The following is a 13,397-nucleotide window of genomic DNA, read 5'->3' on the forward strand; positions in this document are numbered from 1 at the left end:
ACAAAAGCATTCTGATTTTTGTGGCATTTCCTAAATATTTATTTGAATTAAGAACATGAAATATATACTGTTAAAAGCACCAGTTTAACTGCTTAGGAAACTTTATTTATGGCACTAATTAAGGTGATGTTGTGGAACAAACATATGTACATTATAATTAGCTGGGTATTGTTTCATAAGCTCTAAAAGTTGTATTGAAGAAAGCTCAAATTATGTTCGTGCACACACATAGAAACACACACACGCAAAATCTTCACATTACTTAGTTCCTTTAAAAAATAACTAATTCAAATAATGCTAACTGTAGAATATCAAATTGTACATGTTAAAGTTGCCAAGGATGAATAAATTCATCTAAAGGGTAAGAGTGCCCCCTATTACTTATGCTTTCAAAATTAAGGATATTGCTAACAAACAACATTTTTTCAATAAACCAATAATCAATTTGAAATTACAATACAAAAAAGCCTCCATTGATTTTTAAAATGTATTTATATTGCAAACCTACTCTCATATTACACTTCCATGATGAATATAGATGTTAACAAAGTCCAACAGTCAATCTTTGCTATCATAGACAGATACATCAAAAGTGAACAGTGATACATTGCTGCTTGCCTACCTTATTCATGAATGGTTTGTCTTCTGGTGCTCTGAAGTGCTTAGTTCCATAAGCAATGGGTCCATATTTGCTGCTAGTGTGTAGGAGTGGCTCATAGGTTTTAAACTTACTTGTACGGCTAAAGGGCAGGAATCTATAAGGAATAAAGACAAAATTATTGACAGGGTACAACATGTTTAGAGTTCTCATATTTTCATATTTCAATATTCTCATATTTTTAAAATTATTGCCTAGGTTTTGCTGTTAAATGCTGACAGATCTGAGTGGAGGCTCTCCAGCACTTTAGCTGTAGAATTGGCCCTTGGTTCTTGTACCTGTTCAAGCCTGATTATTTCAATTAGGATTAAGACTGCAAGGAAGAAAGATGTGAATAAAGTTAAGGTCTTTCTATCATTATTTATATTTGCTTGATGCTTATAATAATTGATGATCAATTTTAAGCATTTAATTTAATTAGACCATACTTAAATAATTTTATTTATTAATTAATTGCTCATAAATGTTTCTGAATACCAGCCATCAGAGGTGACAGGGGAATTTAAGGGTGAGGCTTCCCCATTGCATTCTTCAAGATAGTCTTCCTGCTCAGGGCCCTGTCTATGGACTCTAATTGATTAAGACAGATTGTTGCATCTGAAACAGTAAAATCTGGTGTGGGCTTGTTTTGAGCAATTAGCATATGACAGACCCATACTAGAAAAATCTGGACAACATGGTCTATCTGAAAATGATAACCTTCAAAAGCTGTGGCACAAAAAAACTGTATATAATAAAAAAATGTTTGACTGCCATCTGATTGAACTGTTTTTAATCACAAAGGCAGAAAGGAAACCTAATGATCACTCTATTACAAAATTATTACCAACCTACTTGTACTTGTTGGTTGAGGTTGACAATGGATGTTGCTTTCCAGCTGTGTATATTGTTGGCATTGCTCCATCTATGGCTGACAAGAGCAATGCGAGAGTGACAGTCTCTTTTGCAAAGCTTGCCTCTATAAGTGGTTTCAGTTCTGCTGAAATGCAGTGTTCCTTTCTATGGGCCCATTAGTCTTCTGGCGCTTTCAGGAATTTTTCTTCACCTGACATAGGATGTTGTTTCAGGGTGCTTCTCCACCTAGTGCAATCAGCTGCAAGTTCCTTCTAGGACCCAATGTTGACATCCAGCACCTTCATGTCCTACTTGTAGACATCCTTGTACTACAGTTGTGGGTGGCCAACAGCTTTCTTGCCTGAAGCCAGCTCACCATAGACGACCAAGGGCTTTTGGGATGCCCTTCTCCCGAGGCATGCATTTGGCAGGTTTATTAATCCTGCCCACTTAAGAGGCAAAACCATAATGCAAAAGACTATGATTAGAGATGTGCTGTTTGCTGCTGATCCACCTGGCACAACCCACACTTCACAGCACCTCCAGAGCTTGATGGACCATTTCCCTCAGGCCTGCAAGGAATTTCATCTATCAGCCTGAAAAAGACGAATGTCTTGGGAGAAAGCATGGTGGCACCAACAATCGTTACCATTGATAAATATGAACTAGATGTTGTTATCAGTTCATGTACCTGGGGTCATCACCAGTGACAACCTCTCTTTGGATACAGAAATTGACAAGCGCATCAGGAAGGCTGCAACAACTCTTGCCCACCTCACCACACGAGTCTGGGAGAACTCCAAACTCTAGGTCAAAACAAAGATAGCTATGTACAACATTATGTATCTGTAATGCAGGAAGCCCTAGACAACAAATGCTAAGCAGGAGAGAGGACTCAACGCCTTCCATTTAAAGTGCCTTCGAAACATCTTAGGCACCTCCTGGAGAGATAGAGTACCCAATGCTGAGATTTTCTCTCTTGCCGGCCTCCCTAGTGTGTACATCCTGCTCAAGCAGCGTCAGCTGTGCTGGCTGGGCCATGTCTGTCACATGCAAGGTGGCAGCTTTTAGTTCATAAGATAAATATAGAGGGTTCATGTCCCTTAGCAGAAAGAAGTTAAATTAGAGAGCATAGGAGAATTGAGAAAGAATGATTTTACTTGATTAAATGTCTAGATTTGGAAATATTTCCTGAAAAAGGTGATGGAGGCCTAAACCCTCATCATATTTAAACAGTATCTGTATGAGCACTTAAGAGACACCTTCTGCAGCGCTGAGCCACAGAATACGAAGCAGGATTAACCTAAAGTGCAATTGGCTTTCTTCTGTACTGTCAATTACCATGATTCCCGGAGAACGTTACCCAGGTTTTCTGTCATTTGGATATGGACTTTTTATCAGTCTTATGTTTTTTTATATTCTGTGATTTTTTTTGCCCAATCTTTCTCACTTTTTTTGTGTGTGGGAGAGGGGGATTTGGAGGTTGATGTGCCTGTTCTGATTTTGGTTTTTTTTTGTGTGGGGAGGGGTGATTTGGGGGTTAATAATCATGCTGCCATTCTTTTCTTTCTTCGTTTCATGGCTATCCGGAGAAGAAGAATTTCAGAGTTGTGTACTTTGATAATAAATGAACATTTGAACCTTTCTGAATATTTGATTCTGTGATGCCATGATTTTATGGACAAGTGAACTCAGTTCCAGAGTATAATGACTCTTGATATCAAGGCAGCACTTGACTGAATGTAACTGAATAAAATATAAACTAATGGAAATCTAGGAGAAAACTCTTCATTAAGTTGTGCCAGCAGATGATTGCTGTTGTCGGAAGTCAACCTTCTCCATTCTAGTACATTATTTTAGAAGCTCCTTATGAAGATTTCCTTATTGCAACTATCTTAAAATCAATAATATTCACCTTCAGCATGAGTAGGAATGTCAGCGGATCATTTAACTTCCAATCAACTTCCCAGCTCTTTACTTCACTACTCTTCCACCCACCCCCCACCCCACTCCTGGTTTCACCTCGTGTTTCTTCCTCCCCTCCCCCCCCCCCCCCACCTTCTAACTCTTGACTCCTCATCTCTTTTTCTTCAGTCCTAATGAAGAATTTCAGCCCGAAACGTCACCAATGCTCTTTTCCATTGATGCTGCCTGGACTGCTGAGTTCCTCCAGCACTTTGTGTGTGTTGCTTGGATTTCCAGCATTTGCAGATTTTCTCTTTTTGGATAGGTTCTTCTCTTGAATCATTAATTCTCTTAAGTCTGGCTGTTGGGTAACAAGCTTTATCTACAGCCTAGTAGCCGGAGAAATTGGTATGTGGGTTATTATTAAGAGGACATTCAACTATCTCTCAAAAAAGAGTCTTGCACCACCAAAGTATCAACGGTGTCAAATTATTGTTTTGCTGTGTGTGTAAACTATGACAAAAGTGAATGATAGACTACACAATTGAATTACATAGTTCAGAGTGAAGTGTGAATTCATCTTTTGATTTGACCTGTTGCAAAATGTTGATGGCACATCATGACACAATTTGATCCTACATACAGTATGTTAGCATTAATTTCTAGTTTAGTCATTTTAAAACTTGAAGATGAATCATATACTGTTAAGTAATGATACATTATTAGTTTTCCAAATATGCATCAAACTACAATGCTTTATCTTGCCACTAGTAGCAAACAATTCCTGTACTAATAACATGCCACTACAAAATTTAATTTAGTAATTATAGTTATTTATTTAATATGATTCAAAAACACTTTGTAAATATATTAATTGTTTAAGGTTCTATGTAAACACAAATTGTTGTTATCAGCAGAAAGCCATTCTTGCCACCCTGCCTGAAATGCCATTTTCAATGTGGGTGGGATGAGTAAGTGTGGTTGCACTTTCCCACCCACCAACAGTCTGACCCCATTTCACAGGCTGCCCGTGCGACAGTGACGGATGCAATGGGCCCATGAGAAGACCTTTAATAACTCACTGGTGACTTTGTCATTCATGAGTTATTAGGTCTTTCTCACTCGTGGAATAAACTGGCTACTTCATTGTCCCTCTTGTGTATTCTCTATTTATTAGGCTTGCTGAAATAGACACAACAGTAGTTTACAAAAACTAACAGAAACTAGCAAAATTATTTCAATGGTAAAGAAATATCAGAGGTTAATAACTATTAGGCCATAAGTACATGCCCTGGAAGACACAATCTTCCACTAATAGATCTGCATTCTAGAGGAATGGGAAGGGCATATTCATTTTAAGATTTAAGATAAAAGTAAAAATTTGGATTAATTATCCAAGAAATATAAACCTATAAAACTTATTTAAATAGACATTAAAAGAACATAGGAATAAGTTTTAGTTAATTGCTGGAATATCATTTAAAAATGTTGCAGATGCCACCCAACACCTTGAACAAATAGCAATGTTTCAGTATAAAATCCTAAATTAAGTGTGAAATTTAACAGAAGGGTTATGACATATAGGTGTGGTATTGTGTAAACAATAGAATTCTAGGAAGACTGCCAAATGTTAATTAAAGTGTATGTTGATTTTTCAAATTACACCCCAGACACTTAGCTGGGGGTATTCTATAAACAGATTTAACCAACATGAAAAGGTGGAGTGTCAGAGGAGTTCTAAATACCACTGGGCTTGCTTATGCCGATGTTGATGCAGAAAGAATGTACTTCTTAGGTTCACCTGTGGCAAAACCAAATATTTTAAATTCTAAATAGGGTTGGTTACCCTAGTAAGTTGGAAGTTTCATGATGTGGATTGTTTAACAGTGAAAAGAACTTCCTGCTCATTTACCAAATGTTTTTATTGACTGCTTAAAAAGATGAATTGCTGTAATATCTTATAAAGTATGTTCCATTACAGAGGTTATATTTTTCCATTAGATTAAATAAAATTTTGTAATTCAATTCTAGCAAAATGTTAGAAATATTATAATAGTAAATAAACCATGCTATAAAAAATCTCATTTAAAAGAATTGGAAACATGTTCCTCCTCTTCATTGTTCTGGTGTTCCAGTGATATGTAAAAGTTTCTTAGCAGCGCAGGAACAAGTCGCCAAGACAATTCATTAACTTAAGAGATGTAAATGCATTGAGAGCAATAAATGTCATAACATCAAGACTTGTTTACGAAGATATGTAATCCTAGAACTTCTAAAAAGAGCTAGGCAATCTCTGTATATATGATTCTGTGTTGCCAGCAATTGGGAACTTAATTTTTTTTACCCAGAACTAATATTAAGAATAAGCCTGTATGAATAAAAAAACAGAAGGAACTATCACATAAAGCAAGTGCAGTTTATATTCCACATATTTATTAAATAAAATAACATTTACAAGACTGGGATTTCCTTCGCTCCTACAACAACCATTTTGGTGTTGGGCTCATAGTCTAGAAATCCAGCAACAATAAGGATCCATACCAAATGGAATATAAATTAGTCAGGTCCTTGACCATGTGACTAGGATTGAAAAAGCCACAGATGAGGAAGAGAGCCTGAGGATTTGGAGAGACAGATGTTGAGGGGTGGTGTCAGCTGTCAGCAATGGTTCAGATGGTGCCTGAGACTGTTGATTGGTTTAGAGAATTTGGTGATGGGTGAGTTGATCTGGTTAAATAAACTGTATATGGGAAGAGGTGATCAGTTGATGTGGGGTCCCAGTTGTAGTCAGATGATTTAAAATAAAAAATAGGAAATTTTGAAAATACTCAGCAGGTCAGGCAGCATCTGTGAAAAGTGAAAGAGTTAACATTTCAGGCCAAAGATGCTATATCAAAATAGGAAAGAGAAAATAAGCTTTAAGCTGCGGTGAGAGTTATATCTCTCACAGATTGTCTCTGATAGTTGCGGAGAGGATGTTATAGTGGGGGAGTTGAGGACCAGAGGGCACTGCCTCAGAATAGAACAGAGATAAGGAGGAATTTCTTTAGTTGGAGGGTAGCCAATTTGTGGAATTCATTGCCACAGAGAGCTGTGGAGGCTAAGATATTTGGTATTAAAATGGAGCTTGATAGATTCTTGACGAGTAAGAGTGCCAAAGGCAGGAGAATGGGAGTGAGAAAGAAAGTAAAATTGTCATGATGGAATAGCAAAGCAGACTCGATGGGGTGAATGGTCTAATTCTGCTCCTAAGTCTTACGTCTTTTTAAAACAGGAGTACCACAAGGATAAGGTTCTCAGTAAATGAATAGGAGCAATTAGAGAGTGAGCACATAGACAAGAGAACATTGACAAATGAAGGGAGGAATCAGAAAGGGCCGAGGAGGAGGATACATACAGCAGGGAAGATGAGGAGATGTTCCTGAAGTTTGAATTGAGATTCAATGTTGCAGAGCAAGAAGCTGCACTCTGGTAGGTCACAGTGGGTGTGAGATGGAGTATTAAAGACTTATCATAAACCGCCTCATCTTCTACTCAGACAAACCAGATTTCTGGACTCAGTACTGAATACTACAACTTCAGGTAACTTTATTTCACTGCATGTATCAATCATCCAACTCAGATAAAGGCTCTGCATGTTTGTTTCAGTTATACAGTAGGGAAACAGCCCCTTCAGCCACATCATTCATGCTAACCAAGATGCCTGCATAAGGCCCATATCCCTCTAAATATTTCCTCTCCGCATACCTGTCCAAGAGTCTTTTAAACATTGTAATTGTATCCACCTCTACCACCTCCTTTGGTGCTTCTCCCATATAATTCCACTCTCTTATGAAAAATGTGCCCCTCATGTCTCCTTTAAACCTTTCCCCTCTCACCTTAAACTTAAGCCATTCTAGATTTAGACTGGGGTGGGGGGGAGACTGCTGCTATCCACCGTATTTAAGCCCCTCATTATTTGAGAAACCACAATAAGGTCTTGCCTCAACTTCCTTCTTTCCAGGGAAATGAGCCTTTGACAAACCAGTCTCTCGTTATACTCAAGCATCTCAGTCCAAACAAAATCCTTGTGAATCTTTTCTACACCCTCTCTAGCTAATCTCAGAAAAATGAATCTCAGGGTTGTATGTGGTGACATGTATGTACTCTGATAATTTTACATTGAACTTTGAACATTACTTTGGACTTTAATCACATCCTTTGTATAGCATGACAGACGTAATATCCAAGAGCAGTCTCACCAACATCTTGTACAACCATAACATGACATCCCAACTCTTGTAATCAGTGCCCTGACCAAAGAGGGCAATTGTGCCACTCACCATCTTCATTATCCTATAATTGTTTTGCCGTTTTCAGGGAACTTTTACTCCAAGGTCTTTCTGTTCTATCAAGTCTCAGGCTCCTGCCATTTATTTTATATGACCTATCTTGCTTTAACTTCCCAAAATGCATCACTTCACATCTAGCTTGATATGTCAGGCACTTCTTCCTGTTCTGTATTTCACAACTAATACATCCCTTTGTCTATGCTCTGTCTATGTTCTTACTCTCTTACTGTTCCTATTCACGTGTTGATCAGATTACCTTGTTTACAACTCAGTCCCATAGTAAGTAACTGAAGTTACGTCTATAGTTAACAAGTTTCACGAGCAGCCTTGGTCCTGCTTAGGAAAATCTCCTTAAGCCATGTAGAAACAACCTCACAAGCATTTCTGCCTCTAGATTTTATGCGGCATTCACATTTGATTGAAGAACCCCATGTAGTGTCCAAATGTGCACAGCATCAATGTGCATTTTTAGGGCATTTCATGGATGAACCAGAGAAAAAATAGAATCCAAGATATAAATCTTTTATTACTTATTTTGTAATAATTGGAATGTGCAATGCACAACTATGTGGTTATATGCAATTCTAGTATTTAGGCAAGAGTGTTTTATTTACCAATGTCACTAAAATTCTTCAGCAAATACCGGTTTTGAGATTTTTTTTCAGTTGCATAATTTCCTAACAAAAAAATCATTGCATTTTCTTTGAACTGATGGTAAAAGATAATGAAAATATGCAATACTTTACAGCACTGTCACCATATGGTGCTCAAAACAAATCATGCAAGAATTAAAATAATTATCATAATTCATGATCACAACTTACATTCACTTGTTTTCAATCTCAAAGTATATAAATCTAAATACCAAGCAACTGTTAAGAATAAAATTCATGAGAGTGAAGCCTTGATTTGGATGTTAGGTGTCAGTCTTCATTTTTCCCTAGACTTGTAAACCATATTCAATTTAATAGAACCATAGAACATGACAGCACAGAAACAGGCCTTTTGGCCCTTCTTGGCTGTGCTGAACCATTTTTCTGCCTAGTCCCACTGACCTGCACCTGGACCATATCCCTCCATACACCTCTCACCCATGTACCTGTCCAAGTTTTTCTTAAATGTTAAAAGTGAGCCCGCATTTACCACTTCATCTGGCAGCTCATTCCACACTCCCACCACTCTCTGTGTGAAGATGCCCCCCCAATGTTCCTTTAAACTTTTCACCCTTCACCCTTAACCCATTTCCTCTGGTTTTTTTCTCCCCTAGCCTCAGTGGAAAAAGCCTGCTTGCATTCATTCTATCTATACCCATCATAATTTTATATACCCCTATCAAATCTCCCCTCATTCTTCTATGCTCCAGGGAATAAAGTCCTAACCTATTCAACCTTTCTCTGTAACTCAGTTTCTCAAGTCCCGGCAACATCCTTGTAAACCTTCTCTGCACTCTTTCAACCTTATTAATATCCTTCCTGTAACTCAGTGACCAAAACTGCACACAATACTCCAAATCAGGCCTCACCAATGTCTTATACAACCTCACCATAACATTCCAACACCTTATAATCAAAACTTTGATTTATAAAGGCCAATGTACCAAAAGCTCTCTTTACTACCCTATCTACCTGTGATGCCACTTTTAGGGAATTTTGTACCTGTATTCCCAGATCCCTCTACTCTACTACATTCCTCAGTGCCTTACCATTTTATATTCACTGTTAAATAATATTTTTAAATATTAGAGTTATAGAAAATCATTTTTGAAGTAGTAAGTGATAAGAATTATCTCAGGATTCTACAATAAATTATTTTGATAGTTATCTTAATACAGTAAAGCAATAACTTGTTGAGGGTTGATATATTTCCATGCTAGAGTATAAAAGACTATAATGAATGCCCTTCAAGATGAATAATTATGAATTTCATAATTGGGCAGTTCGGTAGTGTAGTGGTTTAACATATCGCTTTACAGAGACAGCAAATGGGCTTCAATTTCCACTGTGATCTGTGAGGAGTTTATATGTCATCCCTACGACTGCAAGGGTTTCAACAAGGTGCTCTGGTTTTCCTCAGACGTATGGGTTAGGGTTAGTAAGTTGTGGGCATGGTATGGTGGCCCAGCAAGCATGATGACATTTGCAGGCTCCCCACACATCCTTGGACTATGTTGGTTGTTGATGCAAATGATACATTTCACTGTATAGTTCGATGTACAGTACATATTGTAAATAAAGCGAATCTTTATATTTACACAATTAGTTGCTTTTTCCCTGATAAAAATATTTGGTTCCTACTCCAAATGATATATTTGTATGTTCTGACACTGCCTGTAAAATATGGCAACCCTGGAACTAGATATCATTGATTTTTAAATTTGGACCTTTTCAATTCTCCTCAGCATGAGTTGGCAAATATCAGCCTTTTACCTCCTGCTTCCACCTGTAAGTTGGAAGAAATTGGTTTGTTTCCATGGTTACAATATCAGCATGTTTCCAATCTAAGTAATACCTTATGTAAAACACAAGCCACTGCTGTGCATCATTGTTCCTGCATAAATAGATTAAGGTTTTATCAGTTATCTTTACATTTTTTGACTGTTTTTCTTCAAATTACAAATATTGTGACATGTGTGATTAAAATGCTATTTTCTCTTTAATGGTCAGTAATGATTGTTTTAAAAGTAGTTGTGCTCTTGTCTGTTCACTCCATTAACATTAATACCAAAAACATTCATTAAAAATGGATTTGAGATAATAAGAACACATTCAAAATTGACTTTAGTCCCCTGATTCTTATTTACCATTCTACGCAATCTGTGAAGAATAGGCTAACATATTTAAAAGAACAATAGCATAATTTGTCTTTTATCTGAATGATTACATTTTGGGCCATTTTCATTGATTTTATGTTTTAAAGGATATTTTTGGTTCTTTGTGGGGCCCACCAGATTGAATAACTGTGGAGTGATACAAACTATTAATTAGTAAATATGCCTTAACACTGAAAATAATTTTTTTAATGATTTTCTGAATAAATTTCCATTGTAGCTTGCTACTTTAGAAAAGAAAACAATGAACAATATCTTTAGGAAGTTAAGCATTGCCTTTTTAAAATGAGATGGGTATATAGGTGTTCAAATACTCATGAGGAAAACAGCATTCACTCAAGACAAATTACAGTGCTAGGACTGCTAATTTGCACATGGGACAGACATCACCAAAAATTAATGTGGCCCCAATCTCCCAGAATATATGGAACTGATGCTGTGAGCCGGCTGCTCTGGTAGCAGTTGCCATCCTGTGCATATCAGAACAGTTTTTTTTTTCTTTTTTTCTTTTCAGCTCTATTTAAAACAGTCCATTTTAACTCCCATGGATTGTTTGGTGCTGTACCCAAGGAAACAGTATGATACTGCTGTTCACATGTAAAGGTATAAGTTTGAATATAGCTCAGGAGCTGGTGACAAAGGTCACCTCTTGCAGATAGCTGTTCAGAGTTTCCAGTGAAAAGACATCCAGTGAAACTAGCCAACCTCTGTCAAAATTCCCAAATCTATCACTTTTGTCTCTGACACTCCACCACAATCCACCATAATAAGGATCAAAAACATCCACGTGGACTCTAAAGTACATAAGCTCTTGCTGAATTGAAATATAAGTGCTTCAGTCTATCACCTGTAAAAGGGAATTGTTAGATTGTCAGGTAAATAATTATGTTACTATTGCTGCTGTCTTTGTCTCCAGTTATCCCAGGATATACTGTTATATGAGTTATAGGAACCAATCTTAGACTCATTATATTTGAAAATGGTTGCCGATGGGATGTAATGGCGTGTGAAATTTGGCAGTGAACAATCACAGTGGATCTCCGCCTATTTTTTTGCCCAGTTGAAGTTTCTTTGTTTCCAGAGACTTGAGCACATAATTTAGGCTGACACATCATTGTGGTACTGAGGGAATACTGCACTGTCAGAGATGTTAGCTTTCAAATATGTCATTAAACTGATACTCAGGTGGATGTAAAAAAATTCATGGTATAATATGAAGAACAGCAAACTTCTGCTAAGTTCCCTAGCCAATATTTATCTCTAGCCAGCTTTACTAAAAACATCTGATTCAATTAATAGATTTTCAGTGAAATTTATATGTATAAACCAGTTGTTGAATTTTCTTATTACACACTTATATAATACTTTAAAAATATTTTGTTAGTTGTAAAATTTTTGGGAAAATTCTAAGAACAGGAAAGGAGCTATTAAATGTAATTTTTTTTCTTTGATTCCAAAGAACTGGTGATGGAGCATTCACATGAGAAACAGGTGACCACGTCCTTCATACAGTTTACTACTGTGGAGACATGCAGGACTTTGTTTCAAAGTATATAATTAAGCAAAATCCTGCATTACTATACGAAATTGGTCTTAAAAAAACAAAAGAAGTACAAACATGAAAAAGTCTACAGCTGTTGAAAATCCAAAACAACACACACACACAATGCTGGAGGAATTCAGCAGGTCAGATAGAATCAATAGCAAAAAGTAAACAATCACAGTGGATCTTTACCTATTTTTTGCTGAGTTGAGTCCTAAAGACAGTTCTCAACCCAAAATGTTGACTGTTTACTCTTTTCCATTGATGATGCCTGACCTGCTGAATTCTTCCAGCATTTTGTGTGTGTTGCAAAAGAAAAAGTAAATGGTTTTAAATCCTTTTAATCTATAATTTCTCCTTAGGTTTTCATAAATGTATGTTAGTTCAAAATAAAACGCTTCCGTGTGTATCTCCATCACTGCAAATAATTTCTAAAGGCTTTCCTCTGAACTAGTGCATTTAGATATACAGAAGAACTTGTTAAGAAGTGTTAAGGGGCGACAGGTAAAGAACAACTATGCTCTGTCCATGGTAGCTCCACATTTGGCAGACAGAGGTTAAATTACCTTGTAGCAATGATGAAGATTACATCCTCATAAAGAGTTAGTGCAAAACTCGGATAGTATCAATATGGGAATGGATCACAAACAATAACGTTTGAACAATAGCAACCAACAATATCCACATCTATCTATCAATGCTCGTCAGGGTCTGTTAACAGCAAGGTAGCTTCAGACCTCTACCATTTCCTGTAGGTAACACAGGACTGATTTATGCAATAACAACAACAAAGGAAAAAGCTGTGTCTTTAAAATTGCACATTGTTATAGAGATGTCACAATGGTGGGCTTTGGAGTTGGTGTTATCAAGGGTTTAGAGAGCAACCTTGTGATGTAGCTTCAATTGGTTTGAATCATCATCTGATAAGGATGACTTTCCAATCAAGGCACCCACTGACTATATGCCATAGAAGAATAAGAATGTTTGGTTAGCAACCGACCACAGGAACTATATACAAAGGCAAATATGTTTTATGTGACAGAGCAAAATCAACTGCACAGAAGTCCTTTGTAGCTGAGATGGTGCCTGTAGATTTGATTATGAATGATATTTGCATATATTATTCCTTTCATATAATTTGACAATAGTCACAATGCTGGACCACTGTGCTAGCACCACTTCAAAATATTGGAAAACTCAACAGCTGGCTGTGATGGAAATCAACAATGCAATGAATCTCCATTCAATGAATATCAGTGAGCAACTCACAGAGAGGAGAAGAAATTACCATTTGGCTCA

General features: G+C 36.9%; 1 protein-coding gene across 2 annotated transcripts in view; it reads right to left on the reverse strand.

Moving 5' to 3' along the window:
* Nucleotides 1-13,397, reverse strand: part of spata17 (spermatogenesis associated 17) — a 267,057-nt gene that overhangs the window by 137,132 nt on the left and 116,528 nt on the right. For both annotated transcript variants that reach the window (XM_073050818.1, XM_073050817.1), the window contains exon 9: nucleotides 623-755. In XM_073050818.1, the coding sequence (XP_072906919.1) occupies nucleotides 623-755 (133 nt within the window). The remainder of the gene's footprint in view (nucleotides 1-622; nucleotides 756-13,397) is intronic.

Source organism: Hemitrygon akajei, chromosome 7 (genome assembly GCF_048418815.1).
Source record: "Hemitrygon akajei chromosome 7, sHemAka1.3, whole genome shotgun sequence".
In the NCBI taxonomy this organism is placed as follows: Eukaryota; Metazoa; Chordata; class Chondrichthyes; order Myliobatiformes; family Dasyatidae; genus Hemitrygon; species Hemitrygon akajei.